Raw genomic sequence first — 21,768 nt, forward strand, 5'->3', positions numbered from 1 at the left:
GCTTGTTGGGCCAGCCCATTTGATCTATTGTGGACCCCACGTGCTAAATGGGCCGGCCCGATAGCAGGAAAGTGGGACCCACATTCTAATTGGGCCGGCCTAGTAACTTCTTGGGCTGGCCCACTTGCTTTAAGGTGGACCCCACTTTGTAAATGAGCCAGCCCGATAACAGGAGAGTGGGTCCCACATGCCTTTTGGGCCGGCCCTTTTGCCTGTTGACCGGTCAAACGAGTGCATTCGGCCCGGCCCACATGCTTAGTGGGCCAGCCCATTAAAGTTTTGACCAGTCAACCTGAGAGGTTAGGCCCGGCCCACGTAACTAATGGACCAGCCCCGCTATATAGTTGACCGGTCAAACTAAGTCAGCTGGCCCGACCCGCAAACTTAATGGGCCGGCCCGCTTAAGACGTGGTAGGCCTCGTGCGGGCCTACCATCTACCACGGGGTTTAGCCGGTTAACGCCGTTAACTGCCAGTTAACGGTGTCTGCCACGTGGCAGTTTGCATGACATCAGCAGTCAACGGGCTCCCGGAAACACTTCTGCAACGGTCCGATTTTCCGTGGCGGAAGGGCGCCCAAGCGCGACAGACCGAAAAAAAACGTGGTAGGACTTTGCCTGACGCAGTTTCGACAACAGAACCCATATCGTCGGGTTAGGCCCATGGGCGACGAAAAATACCCCTTAGCGGACGATTTTGGGACGTTGTCTATCAGAACTTTTCTTGTAGTGGAAGTTGGCATGTTGTCAGATGGTTGATGATGATTGGGCTGCACAAAGGCAGATAATGCCTATAGTTACCGAGTTGGAAGTGTTAAATGGGGAGGCTAATGCAAATGCACGAGGCAGTTAACTATGCTGAAAAGGTTGTATCTATTGATTGGAATACAGTTGAGATAACTGACTGGACAGATTTGGTCATTGCACCAATATTTGACATTCAAATGGCAAATATTTTTGGCATTCATGTAGATGATAATGACAATGAGACTGATCAAGTCTTCAAACAGAGGTTAGTTCTTTTCCTGCAAATGTTTACTAGCCGTTAGCCGTGAGGTTTGCATCTTCAGTTTCAATTTAGTTACACCTTCAAGCAGATGACTAACATGATAGAGTTACATCGTTTCATCTTCATATCTGATCATGTCGTAATGTAACCAACAATTTTTTCATAGGCTTGTTTGCCATAGCATCAATGGATCCAAGCTACTGTCGTAGATCAGAGAATGAGGATGAGTTTGCGCTTTTTTTCTTCCTACTTTAGCAGTGAACTCATCACAACCTTCAAGAAGAGATATGCACACTTCAGTACTTACATGTGAACGTCGTTTAACTGAAATCTTAGATGGACATGATGACCTATGCAAAAGGCACTTCAGAATGGAGATTAAAATATTTCAAGCTTTGGTTAAGAAATTGCGCGAGAGAAACCGCCTTGTTGATGGAAGAGATGTCTCAGTAGAAGAGAAAATTGCATCGACGCTATAGATGGTACACAAATTCCACTGAAAGTACCAGTGCATGAGCAAGAACCATACCAAAATAGGAAGCAAACAATTTTACAGAATGTTACGGTGGCGTGTGATTTTGATTTGAAGTTTGTGCATGTGCATGCTGGTTGGGAGGGATCGGCTTTAGGTGAAAGAGTGCTACAAGATGCACTTAACCATGGTTTTGAAGTTCCTCCTGGAAAATTTTATCTTGTAGATGTTGGCTATGCGAATACACCACAATTCCTTGCTCCATATCGTGGTACTAGGTATCACTTACAAGATCAAGGAAGAGCTCGCCAAAGGCCAAGAATTACAAGGAATTATTCAACCTATGGCATGCACAACTTAGAAACCATATCGAGAGAATTATAGGTATACTTAAAATGAGATTTCCAATACTGAAAGTGGCTTCACATTACTCAGTTACCAAACAAATTGACATATCAGTTGCTAGTTGCGTGTTGCACAATTTCACAAGCCAACATAATGGAGATTTTTCTTGGCCTGAGAATACTAATATGTAGATTTATCTGGACAAGTTGTTGATATGCCAAGTGGAGACCACAACTATGATAGTGATATACACACATTTAGTTACTCTAGAGAAGTTGGGAAGCAACCGAGAGATGGCATAGCATAGCAAATGTTGGCAGACTATGTATCACATAGATCTTAGCATATTTTCAGTACAACATCCAAATTCAGCTACCACTCATGTGCTTGTAATATGACATGCAAGTTGTATCACCATGTACTTTAAGTCTGCAATAATATTGCAAGTTCTATTGCATGCGTAAACAAAAGTATCATGACTACCTACCAAAATGTGCCGCACTAAGCCATTAAGGTCAACTCTATGACCATACTAAACTGAACAAAAGCATATGTCGCCTTCCCTAATATATAACCTTCTGGTCTTAATGCATCACCATCATTTTTCTAATCTTGCTGATTTCATGTACACGTGCAATTTATCTTTTAAGCCAAACCAAACACAGTTCAGAAGTAGAGTATGATAAGAAAACTTCTTTGTTCTCCTTGCATTTGAAGATGTCAGATGTCATCAGCATATCACCTAGTTGTATACCATCTAACCCTTCAATCACAGTGATGCACTTGTTGATGTTGTATAGATCCTCTAGCTTCTTCTCCTCAATGGCATCAAATCGATCAATTTCTTCCTTCTTCAGTTTTAGATATTTCTCCTGGAATCCTTCATCAAGGTTGCTTTCTGTCTTTTCCCACGCCTAGTGTTAGGTTTCTCTGCCTATGTGGATCTTGGTTGGGCTTGCACATGTTGCAGATGTGTAGATAAATATGGGGGAGAATCCAAATTGTCCTCCTCAACTTCTTCATCTAAAGTAAATGGCATATTTGATAGTCCCGTGATTGGCATAGTAGGCGATTGTGATTCATAGAAATTAGTCACTTGTATCGGTAGTGATGAATAAACCGGTGCATTCTTTGCCTTGCTAGCATAATGGTCCATACCTTGAAGAGTTCTCCCTTCGCATAACGACCTAAAGAATAATTTTCAAATATTTTTTTACAAAAATTAAAATTAGGTACAAGTGCATGCTGCAAGGGGAATACAAGGGAAGTACATTAATATGACCTTCATAGAGTGGAACTAAATCTTCATAAAAGGGAAATGACTTGTCTCTCCATTGGAGTGCATCCTTGTTGTTCCTACGAGCAGGCCCAAACACTATCTGGTGCCTCTACATATTTCTCTCGCTATCCCATCCAAAGCCACTTTCGTCCTACAAATCTTTCACACTACAATAGTATTTCTTGAAATCTTGCTCCTTTTGTTTGGCTTGCTTAACATTAAATGACACAACAAACTTTTGATTCATTCGACAAACAATATGTGTCCATACATCATTGCTCCAAGCATTTTGTGTCCGAAAAGCCGGCACATCGTAATCTGTTAGGAGTCTAATGAGGTATACTTCCATTTGGTGACTCCATTTGGCTCGTTGTTTACATTTTTTCATTCCTAAAAATTCAACCATAAATCAAAAATATTAGTTTCATATGGACTCACACATTAGAATTTATCAACCTGCATTGCACCGTTTCCAACGGGCCAAACTCCACTGGGCCAAGAACGTGCGTTGTTTCGGAGGCTGACTACGCGAAAACGTGAACCAAACGCGCCCTAGACTACCTCAAGCACATGGTTTAATCCTCTAATCTTGTTGTCGTTAACAACAACAAAACGAGTTAGCAAGGAAAATGCCCTTTTCACTATTACAAACTACTACTAATAAAGAGATATTATGCTGTAAAAAACACAAACATGACCATAATTATGTTTACATTTACCCCCACATACTTTGAAAAGTCTAAACAGCATATGGCAACAACCTTATAAAAAACAAACACCCTAAAAAATTATCACCCCCAAACATGGAGTAATGGTACCAACTTGGACTGGGGACTGACCTTGCAGCGACAGCGCACCCCACCGCACACGGGCGACCCAAGTGAAAAGTCCACACGCGCACCGGCCCTCCTTCCTTCCTTCCTTCTCGGTCCCACCTCGCCATTCCTCCCCCAAACTCCACTGTCTCCTCCACTCCCCTCTCCCCTCGCCGCTCCCCAATCCTGCCCTGAAGCAGAGGATCGCCGTCGCCGCTCGCTCCGTCATCCCTCCCGCCGGAGCCTCGATCCCGTCTCGTCGCGCCGCATGAGAGGTGAGCTCCTCGACGCCTCCCTCCCCAGCCCCGCGCCGCCCCGCCGCTTTACGTTGTCGGTGCTCTTTCCGCTGTCGCTGCCCGCCTGCCCCGTCCTCAGACGAGGAACCTTTCGTCCCCGTGCCTCGCCTGCGCGCTGTTTCTCCTGCCGTGGAATGCGATCCGGGTGCCGGCGCCGATTCGGTTGCCTGCGTGACGGCCGGCCGGCCGGCCGAGATGTGGATCAGTCCCATGCCATACGTTTTTGACGTCAATGCCCTCCCACGCACGCTCTCTTCTCCACTCGTAGGTTTCTTGCTAGCTACTAGGGCCGATTTGTTTGACTTGGTAGTTCGTCTGCAAGCCAGTCGCATTGTTAATTAACGCATTTGTTCCGTGGAATCAAAATGATGAAATTGGAAATGAGATGATAAATGTATTGGTTGTAATAACATCTTATATTATGGGATGGGGGGAGTAGCTGATTCCTTGAAGCAGGCCGAGTAAATAGAGAAATACTTTCAAGTGAGTGTAGTGATTCTCACCGAATAGTGCATGTTCATCTGGACAACCTCAGAGGCTTGATCTGCGCCATGGCACTCGGTAAACCAATGTCCAGACCAGTTACCTGTAACTAACAAGAATATTGTTTGAGGATTGGCCATTTAACAATTACAGTCCTTTCATTGGTTTTGATTATAGGTGTCCATTCCATTCTCTTGTCTGGCATCTAGGACTCACGCCTTCAGTTTACGTTTAGAATGCCAATTCCCTTATCTCTCCAGGTCCTTGCATCTGTGGACCAACTGTCCTCTTCATTCTCTACTGTCGTCAACAATGCACATTTACTATGGTGTGCACTACTTACTTTGTAGTACTGAGTCTAGCCTGTTGATTGCAATTGTGGTTCCGTGCAATCTTTACTTTCTCTTTCTTTCATGCACCAAATAGCTAATGGCTGTATCACCCAGAGACGCGATGAGAAGAATAAATAAAAGTTATGATCTAAAAGAAGTTAATGTTTGTTTCTATGCCTTTTCTGGCACATGGAAGTAGAAAACTGGTCATATGAAGTATGGACAATTTTTAGGCCTCCGTTATGATTTTGTTTCCATGTTTGGTTAGACATACTAAGTAAATATCATAATTCTACAGCATTATAGTAACATTATATAATTCTTTCCATTTTGTTTAGTTGCAGTTTTAGAGGATGTTCGGTGCTGATAAACTCGTAGCTGTTCACGAGTGCCTTGAAATAAGGTTTTGGCTCCACAGTTGAATATCAACCATTTACTTTCTGTAAAGGGACAAGACCAGAGGTATTTTTTGAGACCTCTTTTTACCCATGGCAACCCATGGTTCGATGACACTTAAGTTCGTCTATGCATTCTAAATTTCCATATTCAATTGATACTTCCGGCCTTTGCTATTTGCAGTGAATAATGGGTGGATTTTGCTGCTGCCTTTGCACTGATGACTTTGATGAATATGTTCATCCAAATAATCCTGTCTATAGACAATGCTTATCCCTAAGGCATTTTGTCCAAAACATTTTTGGCGGGGTAAGGCTACCTGTTAATCTTGTAACCACTTATGATTACACCTGCGCATTTACAACAACAACAACAACATCAAAGCCTTTTTCCCAAGCAAGTTGGGGTAGGCTAGTATGAAACCCAACGGAGACATAAGGAAACGAAAACAAGGAGAGAGAAAAAAGAATAAGTAAACTAAGATTCCGGCACATGGATTGCTGATTTCCATGCGGTCCTATCAAAAGCCAAATCTTTAGGGGCATTCAAGTCTTATTGTAGCATGTTGATCAAATATCTACTCTTCTTGACTAATGACTGCCGGTAAAAGCTGCAAACAACCTGGTAATGTTGAACAGTCGCATATATTTTTCTGTCGGGACATTTTGTAGGGTGAGCCCAGATGCCACTGCTATTTTGATTGCATGATATTATCATGGCAATTAGCACAATGCAACCTTATGTGTAGGAGCTTTTTAGATAGCACACTGGCACATCAGTACAATGATCAGCTGGGTACAAAACATTTATGAAGAGGCAAAATATGGTAGAGAGGCCATTGGTGATCCTTGATCTTGCATAAGTATTGATCTTTTGATTGCATTCAACCACATTTACGCATGACTTATGGTGTGTGGGCATTGTCTAGACATGTTCGTAGTAGAGAGGAATCACAAACAATTTTGAAACATGTATGGCTGTTTCAGTGATTACTCAGGATATGAATATGATAATTTATTTTTACTATCGAACATTTATTCTAACAGACTAACTCTAGTACTTTTCTGTTGTCTATGTAGTATACCGCAGCGTTCCAGAGGCTTGACTCTAGGCCAAGCAACCCAGCTCAAGGAGTTGCTCCATCGGCGTCCACTAATCCAAGTACTAATGTAGCCGATAGTTCACTGTCTGAAACTTTTCACCTTGTTTCTAGACCACTCCCATATGACACTGACCCTAGATATGCCCGAGTTCAAAGAGAGGGGTTGGTATCAAGGCGTGAAAAGTCTATAAATCTCACACAAGAAGAGTCATCAGCTCTTAGAAGAAACGGCAGCAGCTCTGGTGTCGAACATTTAGCTGCTCAAAAGAAATGGAGCAGCACTGAACCTGAGGGTGAACATAAAGTACGTCGTTCTGAGTCAACTAAGAGTCTATCTGGAAAAGCATATAACAGCAGTTACACAGTTGTCACTTCAGAAGACGAAGATGTCTGCCCTACTTGTCTGGAAGGTTTGTTTACATGCATTTTTGTCTGAATACAGTGGCCATGTGATGGTGTGTGAACATTTTCTCACTGCTTGCTCATTGTGCAGAGTACACCCCGGAAAATCCGCAGATTATAACTAAATGCTCCCATCATTTCCACCTAAGTTGTATTTATGAGTGGATGGAGAGAAGTGATACCTGTCCAATTTGTGGGAAGGTAAGACAGTTTATGCTACAGACTATATTTCAAGCTAAAGAAATATCGAAATTGTTAACTTGATGCTGTCTTGCCACCACAGCTCACCTATAATCAGTTCCTATCCTAAGTGTATTTCCCTATGTATCTGACAACTCCTTTAATATGACGAAATTGCAGGAAATGGAGTTTTGTGAGAGCCCCTGAGAAAAAACTTGCGCGCCGGCTGCATCAGGAGAAGGGAAAGAGAGAGAGTGAGTATCTGCAGTATAGGATGCTAGAGTGTGAGTATCTGCAGTGTGGGATGCTGGAGTGTGAGTATCTGCAGTGTGGGATGTTGGAGAGTCTGTAAATAATAGTCCTTTGCAATCGAATCTGATCACTTTCTCGAGATCATGTTCTTATGTGTGCTGAAATCATGGAAGTCATGCTGGATTTTCATGTCCAATATCTGAATATATTTTTTCACTGCCACTTATAAGGTAGAATTAGATAATGGTTTTCAATTTTTTATTCATGAGCTCATGGGGTGAAGACCATTCTTTTTGGAAACAACAGGATTCTGGGATTTTATTGATTACCAACAATAGTTACATCTTCCATGAGTTTACAAAAAATAAAACTAGGGGGTTCATTGAGCCAATTACATTAATCCAATAAGTGAAGATAAATCCACACAGTCAGCAAACATAGCTGTCACTCTTCCCACCAGACTTCTTCACTCAAGTAGGCTTCAACTTCAGTTGAATAAGCTTGAACATTGCTGCCCCATCTTGAAGTCTCCAAACATAAAATGCAGTGACTCAGCTTGAACATTCTGCCCCATCTTGGAAGTCATTTTTTTGTGTCCCCATCTTGAAGTCTCCAAACATAAAATGCAGCGCCTGTAAAAACCCATCCAAAATACCCCCTAGCTCAGACTGTGATGTGGGTATTTTGGATGGGCTATTTATTTTCCCACATGATGTGAGTATCTGCAGTATATGATGCTAGAGTGTGAGTATCTGCAGTATAGGATGCTTGAGTGTGAGTATCTGCAGTATGGGATGCTGGAGAGTCTGTAAATAATAGTTCTTCACAATCGAATCTGATCACTTTCTCGAGGTCATGTTCTTATGTGTGCTGAAATCATGGTCAAGTCATGCTGGATTTTTTCATGTCCAATATCTGAATATATTTTTTCCCTGCCACTTAAACGGTAGAATTAGATATAATGGTTTTCAATTTTTTAATCATGAGCTCATGGGGTGAAGGCCATTCTTTTTCGAAACAGCAGGGCTCTGGGATTTTATTGATTGCCAACAATAGTTACATCATTTATGAGTTCACAAAGAATAAAACTAGGGGTTCATCGACCCAATTACACGAATCTTTATTAGAGAAACAAACTCTACCTAGTTCATGAGCAACTTCTTTGGCTTCCCTAGGCCTCAATGCTTGAAAGAGATGCATCCAATAAGCGACGATAAATCCACAGAGTTAGAGAAATATAGCTGGCACTTCCCACCAGACTTCTTCACCTGAGTAGGCTTAAACATTGCTGCCCCATCTTGAAGTCTCCAAGCATAAAATGCAGCGCCTGTAAAAACCAATCCAAAATACCCCCTAGCTCGACTGTGATGTGCGTATTTTGGATGGGCTTTTGCAGGTGCTATATTTATTTCCCCACATGATGTGAGCTACATATAAAGACAAATTTCAGCATAGTTCATTAGTCTTTCAAATGGTGGAAGGATTCGTTTTTGGTTCCTCCTAAATTATTATTTAGCTGGATCAAAGTGTCAAGACATAAAACAGAACATGGGTCTGGTTTATTTTAAGAAATTACTGAGATCAGTTGCCAAAATTCTCATAATTATGTGGAGGTACGAATACAGCAAAGAAAAATGCATTCTCAAATATACATATTCGAATCACTTGCTCAAAAACCATTGATCAGGAAACGCATAGCAGCTGTTGCAAAGCAACAAGCCTCGGTTACAGTTACACAATGACGGCCAGGCACGCCTAGAATACAAATGCTGACCCAGAAAACTGGGAGCTTTTCATTTCCGAAATGGGAAGAGGAGAGCCAGCAAGCTGGCATTTATTCGGTAATCATTCGCTGGCAACCGCTGGTAGCAAACCATTCTATCCGATAATTTTAGCACCTACAGATTGGCGGCAGTTTTGAGGGCGTTGCCCTTCTCCGTCAAGCTCGTGAGCAGGCTGTCAAAGCTCTTCTTGAAGGAGGTCACGCCCTCATGCTCCAGCTGCTTCCCAACCTCTTCCCAACTGATGCCCAGCTTCTCCAGGGCACTGTATATGCCTTCAGCTTCTGACACATTCGCGTCAATTGTCCTAGCAACTGTGCCATGGTCGAGGAATGCCGATAAAGCTTGGTCGGGCATGGTAGAGACCTAAGTGTGAAAAGGGTAGCAAGTAGTTAGGAAGCGTTCTAAAAATCTCAATCTGTGTAAAATTAAGAAGGTATGACCCCAGCAAATAAGGTAAGGCAACTTGCTATTGAAACTCACCGTGTCAGGTCCAATGAGAGGATCAACGTAAAGAGTGTCAGAGTAAGCTGGGTTCTTCACGCTGGTGGATGCCCATAACAACCTCTGCTTCTTGGCACCCTTCTTCACCAAAGCCTCCCATCTCGGTCCAGAGAATTTCTTCAGGTAAAGCTGATTTGCTAACTTCGCCTGTGCTACAGCAGCCTGAGAGAATAAAGGTGGTCAGATTTCAGAACTTAGATTCTAGTAATTTATAAAGCCCTACTACCAGGTGACAGGTTGTTTCAATTGTCTCTACCTTTCCCCTCAGGGCAAGAGCCTCAGGTGTTCCAATCTTCTCAAGATTTTTGTCAATCAAGCTGTCAACTCGGCTGACAAAGAAGGATGCTACACTGGTCACACGGGACAAGTCACTCAAACCAGAAGACTCGAGCCCAGCAATGTAAGCATCAATAACAGCCTCATATCTTGCAACCGAGAAGATAAGCTGCAGCAACATCAATAAACATGTGAGCAACAGGTTTAGCACCAAAGTAAAATACAATCACAAAACAGTTCACACATCGCGATATCATAAGCAGTCAAATGTAAAATAGCACATATGATAAACATTGCCAACTACGGAAAAACAAGATAATAACAGCAAAGCCAGAGCTCAGCACTTACAGTAACGTTGACGCTAATGCCATTAGCGATGACTTCCTGGATGGAAGGAACACACTCTGCAGTAGCCGGGATCTTTATGTACACATTGGGGCGGTTGACCACCTTGTGTAACCACTTTGCAGCTTCAACAGTGCCTTGAGTCTCATTTGCCAGCCTAGGAGACACCTCCACTGAGACATAACCATCAGCTCCATCAGTCTCATCATAGATGGGCTCAAAAAGTTTGCACGCGTCCTGGATATCCTTTATGACGAGTTCCCAGTAAGCGCTCTCCGCGTCCTTCCCAGCCGATATAAGCTGCTTGAACTGATCATCGTATGCATTGGATGTCGAGATAGCTTTCTCGAAAATCTGTATTGTGAAGGGGGACACAGTTAGCAGGGAACGTCGCGGGCTCATGAACAATCCATACAGCGTACAAGAAAAAGAAACGGTAACGGATGACTACCGTCGGGTTGCTGGTGACTCCACGGACACCGTTGGCGATGTAGGGCAGCAAGTCGGTGACGGGCCGGCAAAGGTTGTCGTACCACGGGGACTGACCCTGGAGATCGTAGAGGTCATGGAGCGTGGTCCTCTTCGTCGCGGCGCCGTTGCCTTCCTTGCCGGAAGCCATCGCACTGAAATTCGCATTTCATCAGGGACAAAGAACTAGTGTCACATCCAAATTATTGCTGCATCACATACACACGCAAAAAATGAACTTCCTATTTTCTTTATTGGGCAAAAGGAACTTTCTAGTATTCATGATCATGAGCACTGCAAACGCTGTATATACACATGAGGTGGCGGCAACCTAGTGTTGCAATATTGGTTAACACAAAATGCAAGTGATACGAGATCAATAGCAGAAAAGGATGCACAACATGGGAGGGAGGCTATGCTTGTCGCTGTCAATCAAGCAGGGAGAAGCCAGAAGCGACGGCTCTTGCTCTGGCGTGTAGCCACAACCAACCTGCCGTCGTGCTTACATAGTACTGCACTACTACTTGGCCACCACATATCTATCTAGTGACGGATCCGCGCACGGCAACACGGGCCATCTCGATCGAGTTGACCGAGATGGTCCATCCCCCAATCGGACGGCCGCACATGCGGCGCCCGCAGGCCTCGCTCGGAGGACCACGACGCCGCGCGCGGATCCGAGCGTCTCGCCGCCTCACGAGCCGGCGAGCCGGGCCGCCGCTCGATCTACGCGGCGGCAGAGCAGCAGGGCGCGATCCAACCCAGCCACCCCAATTCGAATTGTGAAAATTTGAAAATACAAAGCCAGTTAACGGGATCGCGAATCTAATCAACCGGGGGGGTGGGCGAAGAGGAGGGCTCACATGACGGGGCTCCTGGCGCGGCCGGAGACGGAGACGCGGAAGCGGCGGGCGGAGGGGGCGAAGGCGAGCGCGGCGGAGCGGAGGGACTGCGAGGGGAGCGGCGCGGCGGCCGCCGGCCTGGGCGCGGCGAGCTTGGGCAGCGTGCCGGCCATGGTGGCTCCGGCGGGCGTTGCTTCCGAGGCGGGCGGGGTTGGTGAGGCGGCGGCGGGTTGGTCACGGGGGTTGTTGCGAGGTTTAGCGGAAGGTGACTGCTGACACGGCGGCTCCCTCTCTCCCACTTACCGTTCGTCCTCATCGTTAAATAGCTGCGCGCTTTTGCGCTTAGCACCCTGTGCTTCACCGTATTTCAGATGATGATGAGGACGAATGGTGATGGGGCAGAGGATCAGCCGTGCACGCACATGTTTGTTGTGAGGAGCCGTTTGGAGGCTGCGGTGTGTACGCGGAGGCATGTGAACGTGTGCCATGATGATCCGCTCCTCGATGGATACCTTGTACAGTAGGAGTACCATTTTTCCTCTACAACCAAAAGGCCAAAAAAGCAACGAAAAAAACAATATGATCTCGAACCTTAGCGAGGCTGGTATTTTAAAACAAATAATCGAGAGTTCTTTATCGAAAAAATCGAGAGTTGTATTTTAAGCTTTTACTATTTAGGCATCCACAGTATTTTTAATCTAATGCATTGTAAACTAAAGAATTATAAATATATGGAACACGTCTACATTCATACGTGTGAAAAAAAATTCAGATTTTTGAAAAACTCATGCTCTAGGAGCCAATACGTGACACTTAAATAAGCAACCACAACAAATAATACCAACATCGTGGAACCACGGGAGAGGGGGTTGAGTATCCTCTTTTCTCCATGAAAACGACGACGCCATGTTCTATGGAAAAGGTGACGTGGTTATGTCCCTCCTCTTTGAAAATGATGTTAGGTTAGAGTTGGCTCGTTGTCGACGATGATAGGTGCCAGAGAAATGGCTTGGAGTGAACCGTAGCTTAAACCTCTATAATTCATCGCTGAGCCCAATATTTAAAAAGAACTAATCAAATGTTGTATTTAAGTTTCTCAAACTCAAAGTAGATTTACTAAGCTTCTAAAATATTGTCTGCATGCATATGTGAGAAAAAAATAAAAACTTTGAAAAACTCATGCTCTTGGAGCCAATATGCCACACTTAAATAAAGCATCAACAACAACTAACTCGAACAGCTTGAAACTGCCAGAGAGGGGATAGGGCATCCTCTTTATCCATGAAAGTAACAATGCCATGTTCTACGGAAAAGGTGAAGTGGCTATTTCCTTCCTCCTTGAAAATAAAGTTAGGTTAGGGTTGGCTCGTTGTCGACGATGATAGGTACCACAGAGAAATTTCCTAGAGGGAACCATGATTTAACCCTCTAACATGTGACACATAAATTTCTTACCATAGAGACTGCATACAAACAACGTCGACACTGCCAATTAGTCACAAAAGCAACACACGGATGTCTATGTAGGCAATACCATCTGTCTGTGCCAAGTAATTAGGTTATCGTCTATATCTGTGAAAGCGACTTCACTAGGGAAATGTAGTTTGGGCGACACGGAGCAGAAAAGAAGGCCGATTTGATGAGTTGCAGGGGCGGATTCACTTCTCTACCATTGAATTGAATTCCGTACGAGTACTCATATTACCATTACATGATCATGAATCAGTGTAACCCTATATTTCTTCAAACATGGGTACTCATGAACTCGAGTGTTTGGCATTTTTGTATAAGAAAAACTTGATAAACAAAACGAAGTACAGAATAAATCGTGCATGTAGAGACTATACGTAGGTATGTGCACACAAAGTTTGAAGCTCAAATACAGAAGTATGTAACTTGAAAGAAAACGATAAATTGCCTACGAAATAGTACAAGCATCGAAAACTGCATTGCAGAAAGTCCATTGTGGGTGTCACATACAGTCGAAATTCTTGTCGGAATTTTCCACGAGTAAGTTTCCGGTAAGATTATGTGCCTGATTTATTTCAAAAGTTTCTGTAACATCTAAAAACGGTTTTTTTTAGAATGGAATGAAAGCTGTGTTCATGAGTAGCCGAGAGAACATATCTAGTGATACCACACCTTATTTGATACCATGATACCATTCTTCAAAATTTGAATTCTAAGTATCAAAAAAATCGGAAACAAAATTTTACATGTTCACAAGATGTGTGTTTGCATGTCCTGTAATTTGTATAACCAAATTCGAAACACCCTTAGAGAAACAAAAAAGAGAAATCCAACATGAATAGTGTCACATAAAGACAAAAGCACAAAATGGCACTATTCACATAGTATTTGTCTTTTTTGTTTCTGTTTGTGTATTTTGAATTTGAGTTTGAAAATTCTATAAAATGTAAACACACATCTTGTGAACAGCCACAAATTTGTTTTCGAATTTTTGGACACTTACAATTCAAATTTTGAATAGTGGTATCATGGTATCATTTAAGGTGTGGTATCACTAGATATTTTCCCCGAGTAGCCATGACCATTCACGTATTTTCGAATCTAGTGCTGCCTAGGCATGCCTCGATTCGGAGAGAATAAGTTGTCAAGCTGAGGGAACAATGGTGGGTTGGTGGCTTTTGTGATTGGTGGTGGTTGACGATGTTAAGGTCTCATCTCCATTCCTGCCGCGAAAAGGTACGCCTAACAAAAGAGAAGCAGGATAACATTAACATGATAATTCGTGCGTAACTAGATGCACTTAGGTCCCTGTCATTCCTCGTATTGACGCCATAGAGCCGTGCCCGTAGCCGTCAGGGGCCTAGAGCGTAATGCTGATGCAAGCAAGGCAAGTGATAGCAAGTGCCCCGCCCCTTGAGCGCAGGAAAAGTCCAACAAGCTTCAGCGTTCTTAAAAAAAATTAAGAAAAAAACAGCAGCAGTCTGGCCCCCTCGTCGAGTTGGTATTCTATCAGGTGCGTCGCACCTAGCCGCCGATACACAGGTGACACTGTGACGGACGGAGGGCTCCCCCACCCTCTCGCGAGGTACCTCGGCACCTACCGTTGCTCACAGGGCCGGCTCTGGCCCAGGGCTAGAAGTGCGACGGCCCAGGGCCCAACCAAATGGGGGCCCATTATTTCTTCACAGTGCATATAGGAAAATGTAGAAGAAAAAAATTTAAGCCCATCTAGCATGCACGTAGTTTAAATTGGGCCCATTTATAGAATTTGCCCTAGGGCCCTCCAAATCCTAGAGCCAGCCCTGGTTGCTCAATGCTCAATGGCGCATTTCTTGACATGAACGCGAGATATCTAAACGCATTTCTACTTACTCATTAGAACGCGGCTAGTTTTAGTCCTTGGTTGACGGCTGACCTAAACTTAAATTTGGGTCACATGATATCACCAAATTTTATGTTTCCTTCTTCCGGAAATAGGTGACTCAGATTTTTATCCTGATTCGCATGTACCAAGACGTGTTTTAGTGTGTACCTTTGCAAGTCTAATAAATTCGAATAATTTATTTCTGGACGGAGAAAATATGTAATTTGTATGCAACTAGAAATAAAGATATGCAATTGCATAACTCATGTCCAATTTTCATGTGCACGAATAACGATGCAAATCTAATACAGAGCAGCTATAGAGTCAATCTAAAACTAACTAAGTTCTTGGTCGACCTAGAACTAGTGTAAGGGTCTCAACATGCTCTATCCATGTCAATAAGCGTGCCAACACTATTGATAAAAGCAAAATAAAGTTTCGGAAATTCGCTTTTGATCTTGGATGTATATGCTCCTACCACGAGGAAAATCACTTTAAGATGTCAAAAGAAATCCAAACAAATTTTGTGTGTGTAAACTTTTACATTCTATGTGTGAAGGCCAAGTTTCACGAAAAATCAACATTTTTTGTGTCCCGCATGGAAAAAATAAGAAAATGTCTCGTGAATAGCTTTTTTAAGCACCATTTTCTTTTCTTTTTGCCACACTACACATAAAATATCGGTCTTTTGTGAAACGGCTCTACGAGCATATAGAAAATCAAGATGTACGCACATCATTTTTCTTTGGATTTTTTTGCATTTAAAGTACGTTTAAAACTCATTTAAGAACGAGGTGGGTGCAAAATGCGTCGTCCACAAAGTTTGATTAGGTTGCCGCAATTCTTTGTCACAAGAGATAATGGTGAGTGGTTTTAGAGATGGAGAGAGACTTAGATGATTAGGGTTCCCTGCCTCCCTTTAGCGACGGCGTTGATCTGTCTGGCCTCCTGTGCCCTTAGGGCCATGGAGGTGTGGTGGATCTACGTCCTTGTCAGTAGGAGGGCTCCGTTTTCATGTTTTTGGTTTTTGTCCTACTCACGAACGTGTGGCGGTGGCGACTCCTTGAAGATGAAGGCCTCCTCGTCTAAACCCTGTACTAGCTGTGCTTCACTGGAGGACGTGTCAAGGTTTTTCTCCAGCATATCTCTTTGAATTTGGTCGATGTTTATTTTGATCTATGTTTATGTTCCTCGATGAGGGTTGTTGGTCATTCATTGAGGTTTACCTATAATCTTTTTTTATACTATTGAAGATTCTAAAAATATCGATGGACTTAAAAACACGAGAGAAAAGGAGTTTCACAATCAAATGCAGGGCTGGGGAACAAACAAACAAAACCCAAGGGCCAAGGGCCTGAAACTTGACCCCAACCCAATGGCCAGTTGCCCGTTTGGCCATCGCCGCGAGCGCGACGCTAGCTGCAACACAAAGTCCACCCGGCCACCCCGATCGCTTCTGTTTGTCAACATCGTCGCGGCGGCTTCTCTCAAATCAGAGGGGCGGGGCTGCTTTGACTTGACGGGGCGGAGCAGCTCGTCACCACCCCTACTGACGTCCCGAAAGATCACAGCGATGTGTACCTCGTCAGGTTGTTCAGACCAGAGACCACGTACGGTTCTTGTTACTTTTCCCATTCCCTTCCCTGTCAGCGGGAACTGTCTGCATCTTCCTGACAAATTCCCTGGAGAATTTCAGTTCTAGGTGCACGCGTCAGAACTCGGAGGGAAACAAACAGCCGATTCCATTTCTTTCTTTTTTTTGCTTCGACGTAGCAGCAGGTTGTAAAAGAGGATCGAGCAAAACCACAGCAAGGCTGCTAAACGCTAAATTAAATCACACATCGCAAACCATCGACACGTACAAACCTCACGCTTGGCTGCTTCTCTATCTCTGCTGGCTGCTGCTGCATACACGCAAAAAAAGAAAGAAATAACGAACGAAACGGGACAAAAAAGAAAGAACAAGTGTGGTCTGAAGAAAACTGAAATGTACAGGCGCGATCTACATACAGGGCTCTCAGTCTACCAGGGCTTGAGGTCGCTCTCCTGGCCGGCGTTCCAGTCGAGCACCTTCTCCCCGGGCTGCAGGAACGCGCCCTTCCCGTGGGGCAGCTTGCGCGCCAGCCCGTTGAGCACCTGGTCGAAGGCGTCCCCGGCCCTCGCCGCCGGCTGGTGGAACAGCACCGCCTGCTTCATGGCCGGGCTGGCCAGCAGCCGCTGCTTCCGGACCACGTCCTCGGGCGGCACCGACGCCAGGATGGAGTCCAGCCGCGGCACGTCCGCCTCGGGGACGAACACGCTGATCTGCTCCCAGGGGATGGCGTCCGCGAAGGGGAGCACGATGTCGTCGGCGATGATCACCGGGATGCACCCGAACACCACGGCTTCCACCAGCCGCGGGCTCCACGGCGCCCACCCCAGCGGGCACAGGCAGAAGATGGCGCGCTGCATGTCCTCGTAGTACGTCGACGGGTGCTCCGTCGACATGTCGAACAGAGGGTTGTCCTTGAAGTTCTCCCACACCGACGCACGAGCGCCCCTGCATTTCGGTCATCGTTAAGCTTCGTGTTCTATACATGTTCCATCATTCCATTCGCAATTGCATCAGCACTGATCATCATGGTAGCATTTCCTTTGTTACCTCGCATAGTAGCCACCTTCGGGGTCGTTGCCCATGTCGTAGAAGAGGCCGCGGAAGTAGGCGAAGATGGACCGAGGCGTGCCAGGGGAGATGAGGTGAGCCTGCATCTTCTGCGGGTTGGCGTAGGGAGGGATGATGATGGAGCCACTCTGCATGCACGGATGGTTCCTCTGCCCAAACGTCTGAACCAGCGTCGCGCGGCGAAGCACCGGCAGGATCCCCCTCTGAATCGCAGTCTCCTCCTGAATAAGGAACAAACAGGTTTTCAGTTTGTTTAAACACAAAATTCAGTTTTGCTTACTCTGATGATCTTGCATTGCCGTTGATGAAATCCAGTAGTGCTGAATATGAGCTTACCTGATAGTGGAAGCATGCCCCGAAGTCATGAGGAGCGAGGAAGAAGTGGTCTGCCCCCTCGGTTCTATTCCAGTAAGGCCATGTCGCCGCGATGTATTGCACGGCGCTCCTCATGATCCGAGGCGCCCTGTACGGCAGCGGGAACCCCTGCTGCGTCAGGTCGCACGTCACATACACCGGGGTGTAGAACCAGTCCGCCTCCTCGGGGTTCAGGGTCCGCACCGCGCTCCCAAGCAGGAACTGGTGCATGAAGATCTCCGCCGCGAACATGTGGTACAGGCAGCGGCCGTCCTTCTCCAGCAGGTAATGGTTGTACTTCCTCGGCATCTCATACACGAACACCTTGATCTTCCCCACCGGGTTGTCTTGAAGCACATTACCGGCGTTCCCTGAAGCCATTCATCATGTTTGGAATCAAATCGCCGTGATGCGCAATCAGTCGATTCAGTTTATTTTTTTCTCGGACATGCGTCGAAATGTGCGCCATTTTGTATTAAAAGAAGGAACACTTGAACTTGCAAGGACACGTACCAAACAAAACAGCTGCAAAGCTTAGCCTAGGGAGAAAGAAACCAAATACAGAGCTAACCTACAAACCAAGCAAAAGAAGAAAACATGCTAAGCTAAGCAATCAGACAATTCATTCACGTCTTGAAATGTGCACGAAAATGGAACCTTTGTCAAACTAGTTTCAGTATCCGGTACCATCTACTTCAGAGGAAACCGGGTGGATATATGCATACCAAATCACTACTTATGAAGAGAATATATAGTTGGTGAAAAATGACTTATGAGTTGTTCATCCACAAAAAAGGTTCAACAACTACAATATATAAACAGAGTTAACCTACAAACCAAGAAAAAAGAAGAAAATATCCTAAGCTAAGCAATCAGACAATTCATTCACGTCTTGAAATCAATGGAACCTTGACAGAACTAGTTTCAGTATTCAGTACCATGTACATACAATTCAATTCGGAGGGAACCGGGTGGACATATGCATACCAAATCACTAGTTATGAAGAGAATATATAGTTGGTGAAAATGACTGATTAGTTGTTTCATCCACAAAAAAAAGTTGAACAACTACAATATACTATATACCTGCCCACATGGTACAGAAATAAATCAATCCCTGTCAATCAGTTCCCACTTTAATGATAACAAGCTAAATTTACCCCCCTTTTCAATAACCAATCTGGTGGTTAGCATGTCAGGTTCAAGGGGAAAAAAAAACAGGCAAGGGAATCCGTGATGTTATGATATCCATCGGCTAGCGGAGTGAGTGAGTGGACGACCAGTGCTGCTGGATTTAGCTCCCTTTACGAATCATTTCCATATCTCGTATGTTTTGGCTGAAATGCATCCGATGGAGGAAATTGTGAAGGTTAGGTACAGGGCAGCGGTAGTGCTGGTTGCAAGAAATGCTAATAGTGGCATCGATTCCCTGAATAAGTGAAGCGGGAGCACGGCCGAGGAGTGGCCGTGAAGGAGACGATGCAGAAAGGGGAAACAGGGAACGAGATCCCAGAGTCACGACGCTCGTCACCGAGCTATGATCACCGCGTCTGTGTCGAAGCATTTGATGCAATGCAATGTACTAATTCACGGAAACTGCGGAATTCAGTAGTATCCACCGACCAGCAACGGCTGGGAATTGGTGATTACTGCCGCTGCTGCCTGCTGGTACTTACTTGGTTGCCGGTACAGTGTGTTGATTGCAGTGGGCGTCGGTCAGTCAGGTACCGGGCAGTCGGGCACATGGTGGATCGCAGGTAGCTCGCCGGCGCAATGTAGGTGGCACGCATGACCGATCCCGGCGAGCGAGCGAGCGACAGGCTGCTGCGGTTGCACGGGACTGGCTCAAAACCGGGGGCGCCGGAGGAATGCGGATGCGGCGGAGCAGGAATTGGATGTATGCGTCGGTGGGTGGCGTGGATGGCACGATGTAGCAGGGTTGGCACTCGATTTTGGTAGTACCAATTGAGCGATTGGGCGCGGCATTGCGGTGCGCGGCGGCGGAGCAGGGGAAATCTGAATCTTGGCGGGGTCAATTCCGATTTCCCGTCAGGGGACACGGTTTGTGGGGGCGTCTCGGCTCTGACGGCGGAATTCAGGACCGGGAGGAGTAGGAGGGAGGCAGAGGAACTAGGGGAGAGAGGGGAGACAGTACCTGAGATCGTGGCGTGCTTGAGCTGCGGCGGCGCGGCGGCGCTGCAGGCGACGACGGCGAGGAGCAGAACCGCCGCCGCGGCGGCGGCTGTCGCCCCCATTGGCGTTGCTGAGAAAGCCGTGTTCCGCTACAGCTGGCAGTCAGGCACCGACGCTAGCTCTTTGGAAGCTTGCGCGAATTAAGACCCCCCACGCTCGCGCTGACGCCGCCGCCGGCCGGAGCAGCTGTATGTGCGAGGTGGAGCGGGAATTGAGGTGGTTCCTGCTTCAGCAGCAGGCCGCTGTTGCTTGTCGAAACGCGCGGCAGTGGGAGTCGTCCCTGTCGGCGTAGGTGCTGGTGGACTGTCCCTCTCACTCGCTGAAAGCCGTCCCGATGGAGGGAGTAGTAGGAGCGTGGTGACGAAGGAGATGGAGAGATAGAAAAAAAAAAAAAGACAAGGGGATCGGCGGAGGAGGAGCGGTGCGGGCGGCCGTGGTGAAACGACGAGGCGAGGGGCGAGTGGGTCAAGGTGGCGAAGAGCAGTGGGGGGCGAGTGGGTCAAGGTGGCGAAGAGCAGTGGGAAATATACAACTCCGCTGATGCTCGCAGACGAAGACTTGAGCAACGTACACAGCGAATGACCACGGGAGTCTAGAGTCTAGTGGGAGCGTTGGCGTAAGACGGAATCAACCGACACCGTCTGTCTAATTACCACTGCGTCTTGCTTCTCCTCAAGCGCAAAACAATCCTTTTCCCTCTCCGCTTGGACTGATTGATCGTGGATGTGATGCGATGGTATGGGAAGGAGTGCTCCTTGCCCTTTTCAGTTTTATATAAACTTGTTTTCCTCCAGCATGTGGTGATGCCAACCACGTTGTGCCATCGTGCTGCTGGTACGACCATCAGAGCCTAATTAATTAAGGAAAGTGGCATGGATTATTATCAAGAGGGAGGGAGTCACGAGACTGCATGCGGAATCATTCATGTCCTTGTGAATTTGGTTGATGCTCTCTCTCAATCACGCATCCACGCAGGCAGGCGGGCAGGCGCGTGACTGCGTGACGCTGGAGCTGGAGCTGGAAAGGCAGGCGTAAAGCAAGGTGGATAGAAAATATATTGGAAAACAGGAAAGCATGTGTCTGTGTGTGTGCGCCGTGCCGTTAGGTACGAGTGTACGAGTGGTTGGGTTGCCGCTCGCTTAAAGAAATCTAATCATCATGTGACACCGATCGTGACGTGCTTGTGATGCTCGGCCAGCCGATTCACGGAGAAGCCCAGCCCGATCGAGAGAGCAGGAATCTCAAACCAGGTTGCGGCATCAGCGCATTCCACCTGGCTCCTCGCAGCCGCAGGGCTGTGCACGCACCAGTACTTGCCACCTGTGTCACAACGTTCGCCGATCAATCGTTCAGCGTGTGTCATGTGTCGGTCCATGCATGCATGCAGTGCTACAAGCGGTACGATGCAAGTCTGTGTGCAAGCTCGGACCGTGCAGCGGCTTGTGTACCGCTCCGTTGGCCGCGCGCGCATTTCGGTACCACCACCACGCACCACCACAGCTCGAAGCAAACAGTCTACTCCGGTTGCCAGCAAGGCGAACGCGTAGGAGTAAAATGCACGGCTGAGCCAAACACCTCCCGGGACATATGTACATCTTGCTTGCAAATGTGTCCTTCTTCAACGAATCGTGTAGACGTGTACGCTGCA

The 21,768-nt window shown here is 46.1% G+C and overlaps 3 protein-coding genes and 2 pseudogenes across 4 annotated transcripts; 2 read left to right on the forward strand and 3 right to left on the reverse strand.

The window, feature by feature from the left end:
* Positions 1–816: 816 nt before the first annotated feature.
* Positions 817–2,167, forward strand: LOC139838247 (uncharacterized; annotated as a pseudogene).
* Positions 2,168–2,408: 241 nt separating this feature from the next.
* Positions 2,409–4,426, reverse strand: LOC139838248 (uncharacterized; annotated as a pseudogene).
* On the forward strand, positions 4,003–7,577 carry LOC127345456 (E3 ubiquitin-protein ligase At3g02290). 2 transcript variants are annotated; one of them, XM_051371935.2, is made up of 6 exons: positions 4,003–4,193; positions 5,368–5,491; positions 5,609–5,734; positions 6,505–6,937; positions 7,021–7,130; positions 7,290–7,577. In XM_051371935.2, the coding sequence occupies exons 3-6, from the start codon at positions 5,615–5,617 to the stop codon at positions 7,314–7,316; spliced, it is 690 nt and encodes a 229-aa protein (XP_051227895.1). In that variant the 5' UTR covers positions 4,003–4,193; positions 5,368–5,491; positions 5,609–5,614; the 3' UTR covers positions 7,317–7,577. The 2 variants fall into 2 exon arrangements, with proteins under 2 accessions (XP_051227895.1, XP_051227894.1); XM_051371934.2 differs by having other exon boundaries at positions 5,374–5,491.
* A 1,404-nt stretch (positions 7,578–8,981) lies between these two features.
* LOC127345457 (uncharacterized) lies at positions 8,982–11,875 on the reverse strand. The gene is made up of 6 exons (XM_051371936.2): positions 11,599–11,875; positions 10,719–10,890; positions 10,271–10,621; positions 9,903–10,091; positions 9,626–9,808; positions 8,982–9,508 (listed from the first exon to the last, which is right to left on the reverse strand). The coding sequence occupies exons 1-6, from the start codon at positions 11,748–11,750 to the stop codon at positions 9,260–9,262; spliced, it is 1,296 nt and encodes a 431-aa protein (XP_051227896.1). The 5' UTR covers positions 11,751–11,875; the 3' UTR covers positions 8,982–9,259.
* Positions 11,876–16,706: 4,831 nt separating this feature from the next.
* On the reverse strand, positions 16,707–20,573 carry LOC127345458 (probable glucuronosyltransferase Os01g0926400). The gene is made up of 4 exons (XM_051371938.2): positions 20,083–20,573; positions 17,910–18,298; positions 17,553–17,794; positions 16,707–17,450 (listed from the first exon to the last, which is right to left on the reverse strand). The coding sequence occupies exons 1-4, from the start codon at positions 20,180–20,182 to the stop codon at positions 16,934–16,936; spliced, it is 1,248 nt and encodes a 415-aa protein (XP_051227898.1). The 5' UTR covers positions 20,183–20,573; the 3' UTR covers positions 16,707–16,933.
* Between the last annotated feature and the right edge of the window lie 1,195 nt (positions 20,574–21,768).

This window comes from Lolium perenne, chromosome 3, assembly GCF_019359855.2.
Source record: "Lolium perenne isolate Kyuss_39 chromosome 3, Kyuss_2.0, whole genome shotgun sequence".
Lineage (NCBI taxonomy): Eukaryota > Viridiplantae > Streptophyta > Magnoliopsida > Poales > Poaceae > Lolium > Lolium perenne.

Bases quoted from the DNA above. Each gene is read 5' to 3' on its own strand.
- LOC127345457 (XM_051371936.2), bottom strand. From the start codon at position 11,750: ATGGCCGGCACGCTGCCCAAGCTCGCCGCGCCCAGGCCGGCGGCCGCC. The intron at 10,891-11,598 runs GTGAGCCCTCCT...TGCGAATTTCAG, and splicing joins CGCGCCAGGAGCCCCGTCAT to TGCGATGGCTTCCGGCAAGG. The intron at 10,092-10,270 runs GTAAGTGCTGAG...ATGTTGCTGCAG, and splicing joins GCATTAGCGTCAACGTTACT to CTTATCTTCTCGGTTGCAAG.
- LOC127345458 (XM_051371938.2), bottom strand. From the start codon at position 20,182: ATGGGGGCGACAGCCGCCGCCGCGGCGGCGGTTCTGCTCCTCGCCGTC. The intron at 18,299-20,082 runs GTACTGTCTCCC...GAATGGCTTCAG, and splicing joins CAAGCACGCCACGATCTCAG to GGAACGCCGGTAATGTGCTT. The intron at 17,451-17,552 runs GTAACAAAGGAA...ACCGAAATGCAG, and splicing joins GAAGGTGGCTACTATGCGAG to GGGCGCTCGTGCGTCGGTGT.
- LOC127345456 (XM_051371935.2), top strand. From the start codon at position 5,615: ATGGGTGGATTTTGCTGCTGCCTTTGCACTGATGACTTTGATGAATAT. The intron at 5,735-6,504 runs GTAAGGCTACCT...TTGTCTATGTAG, and splicing joins TCCAAAACATTTTTGGCGGG to TATACCGCAGCGTTCCAGAG. The intron at 7,131-7,289 runs GTAAGACAGTTT...ACGAAATTGCAG, and splicing joins CCTGTCCAATTTGTGGGAAG to GAAATGGAGTTTTGTGAGAG.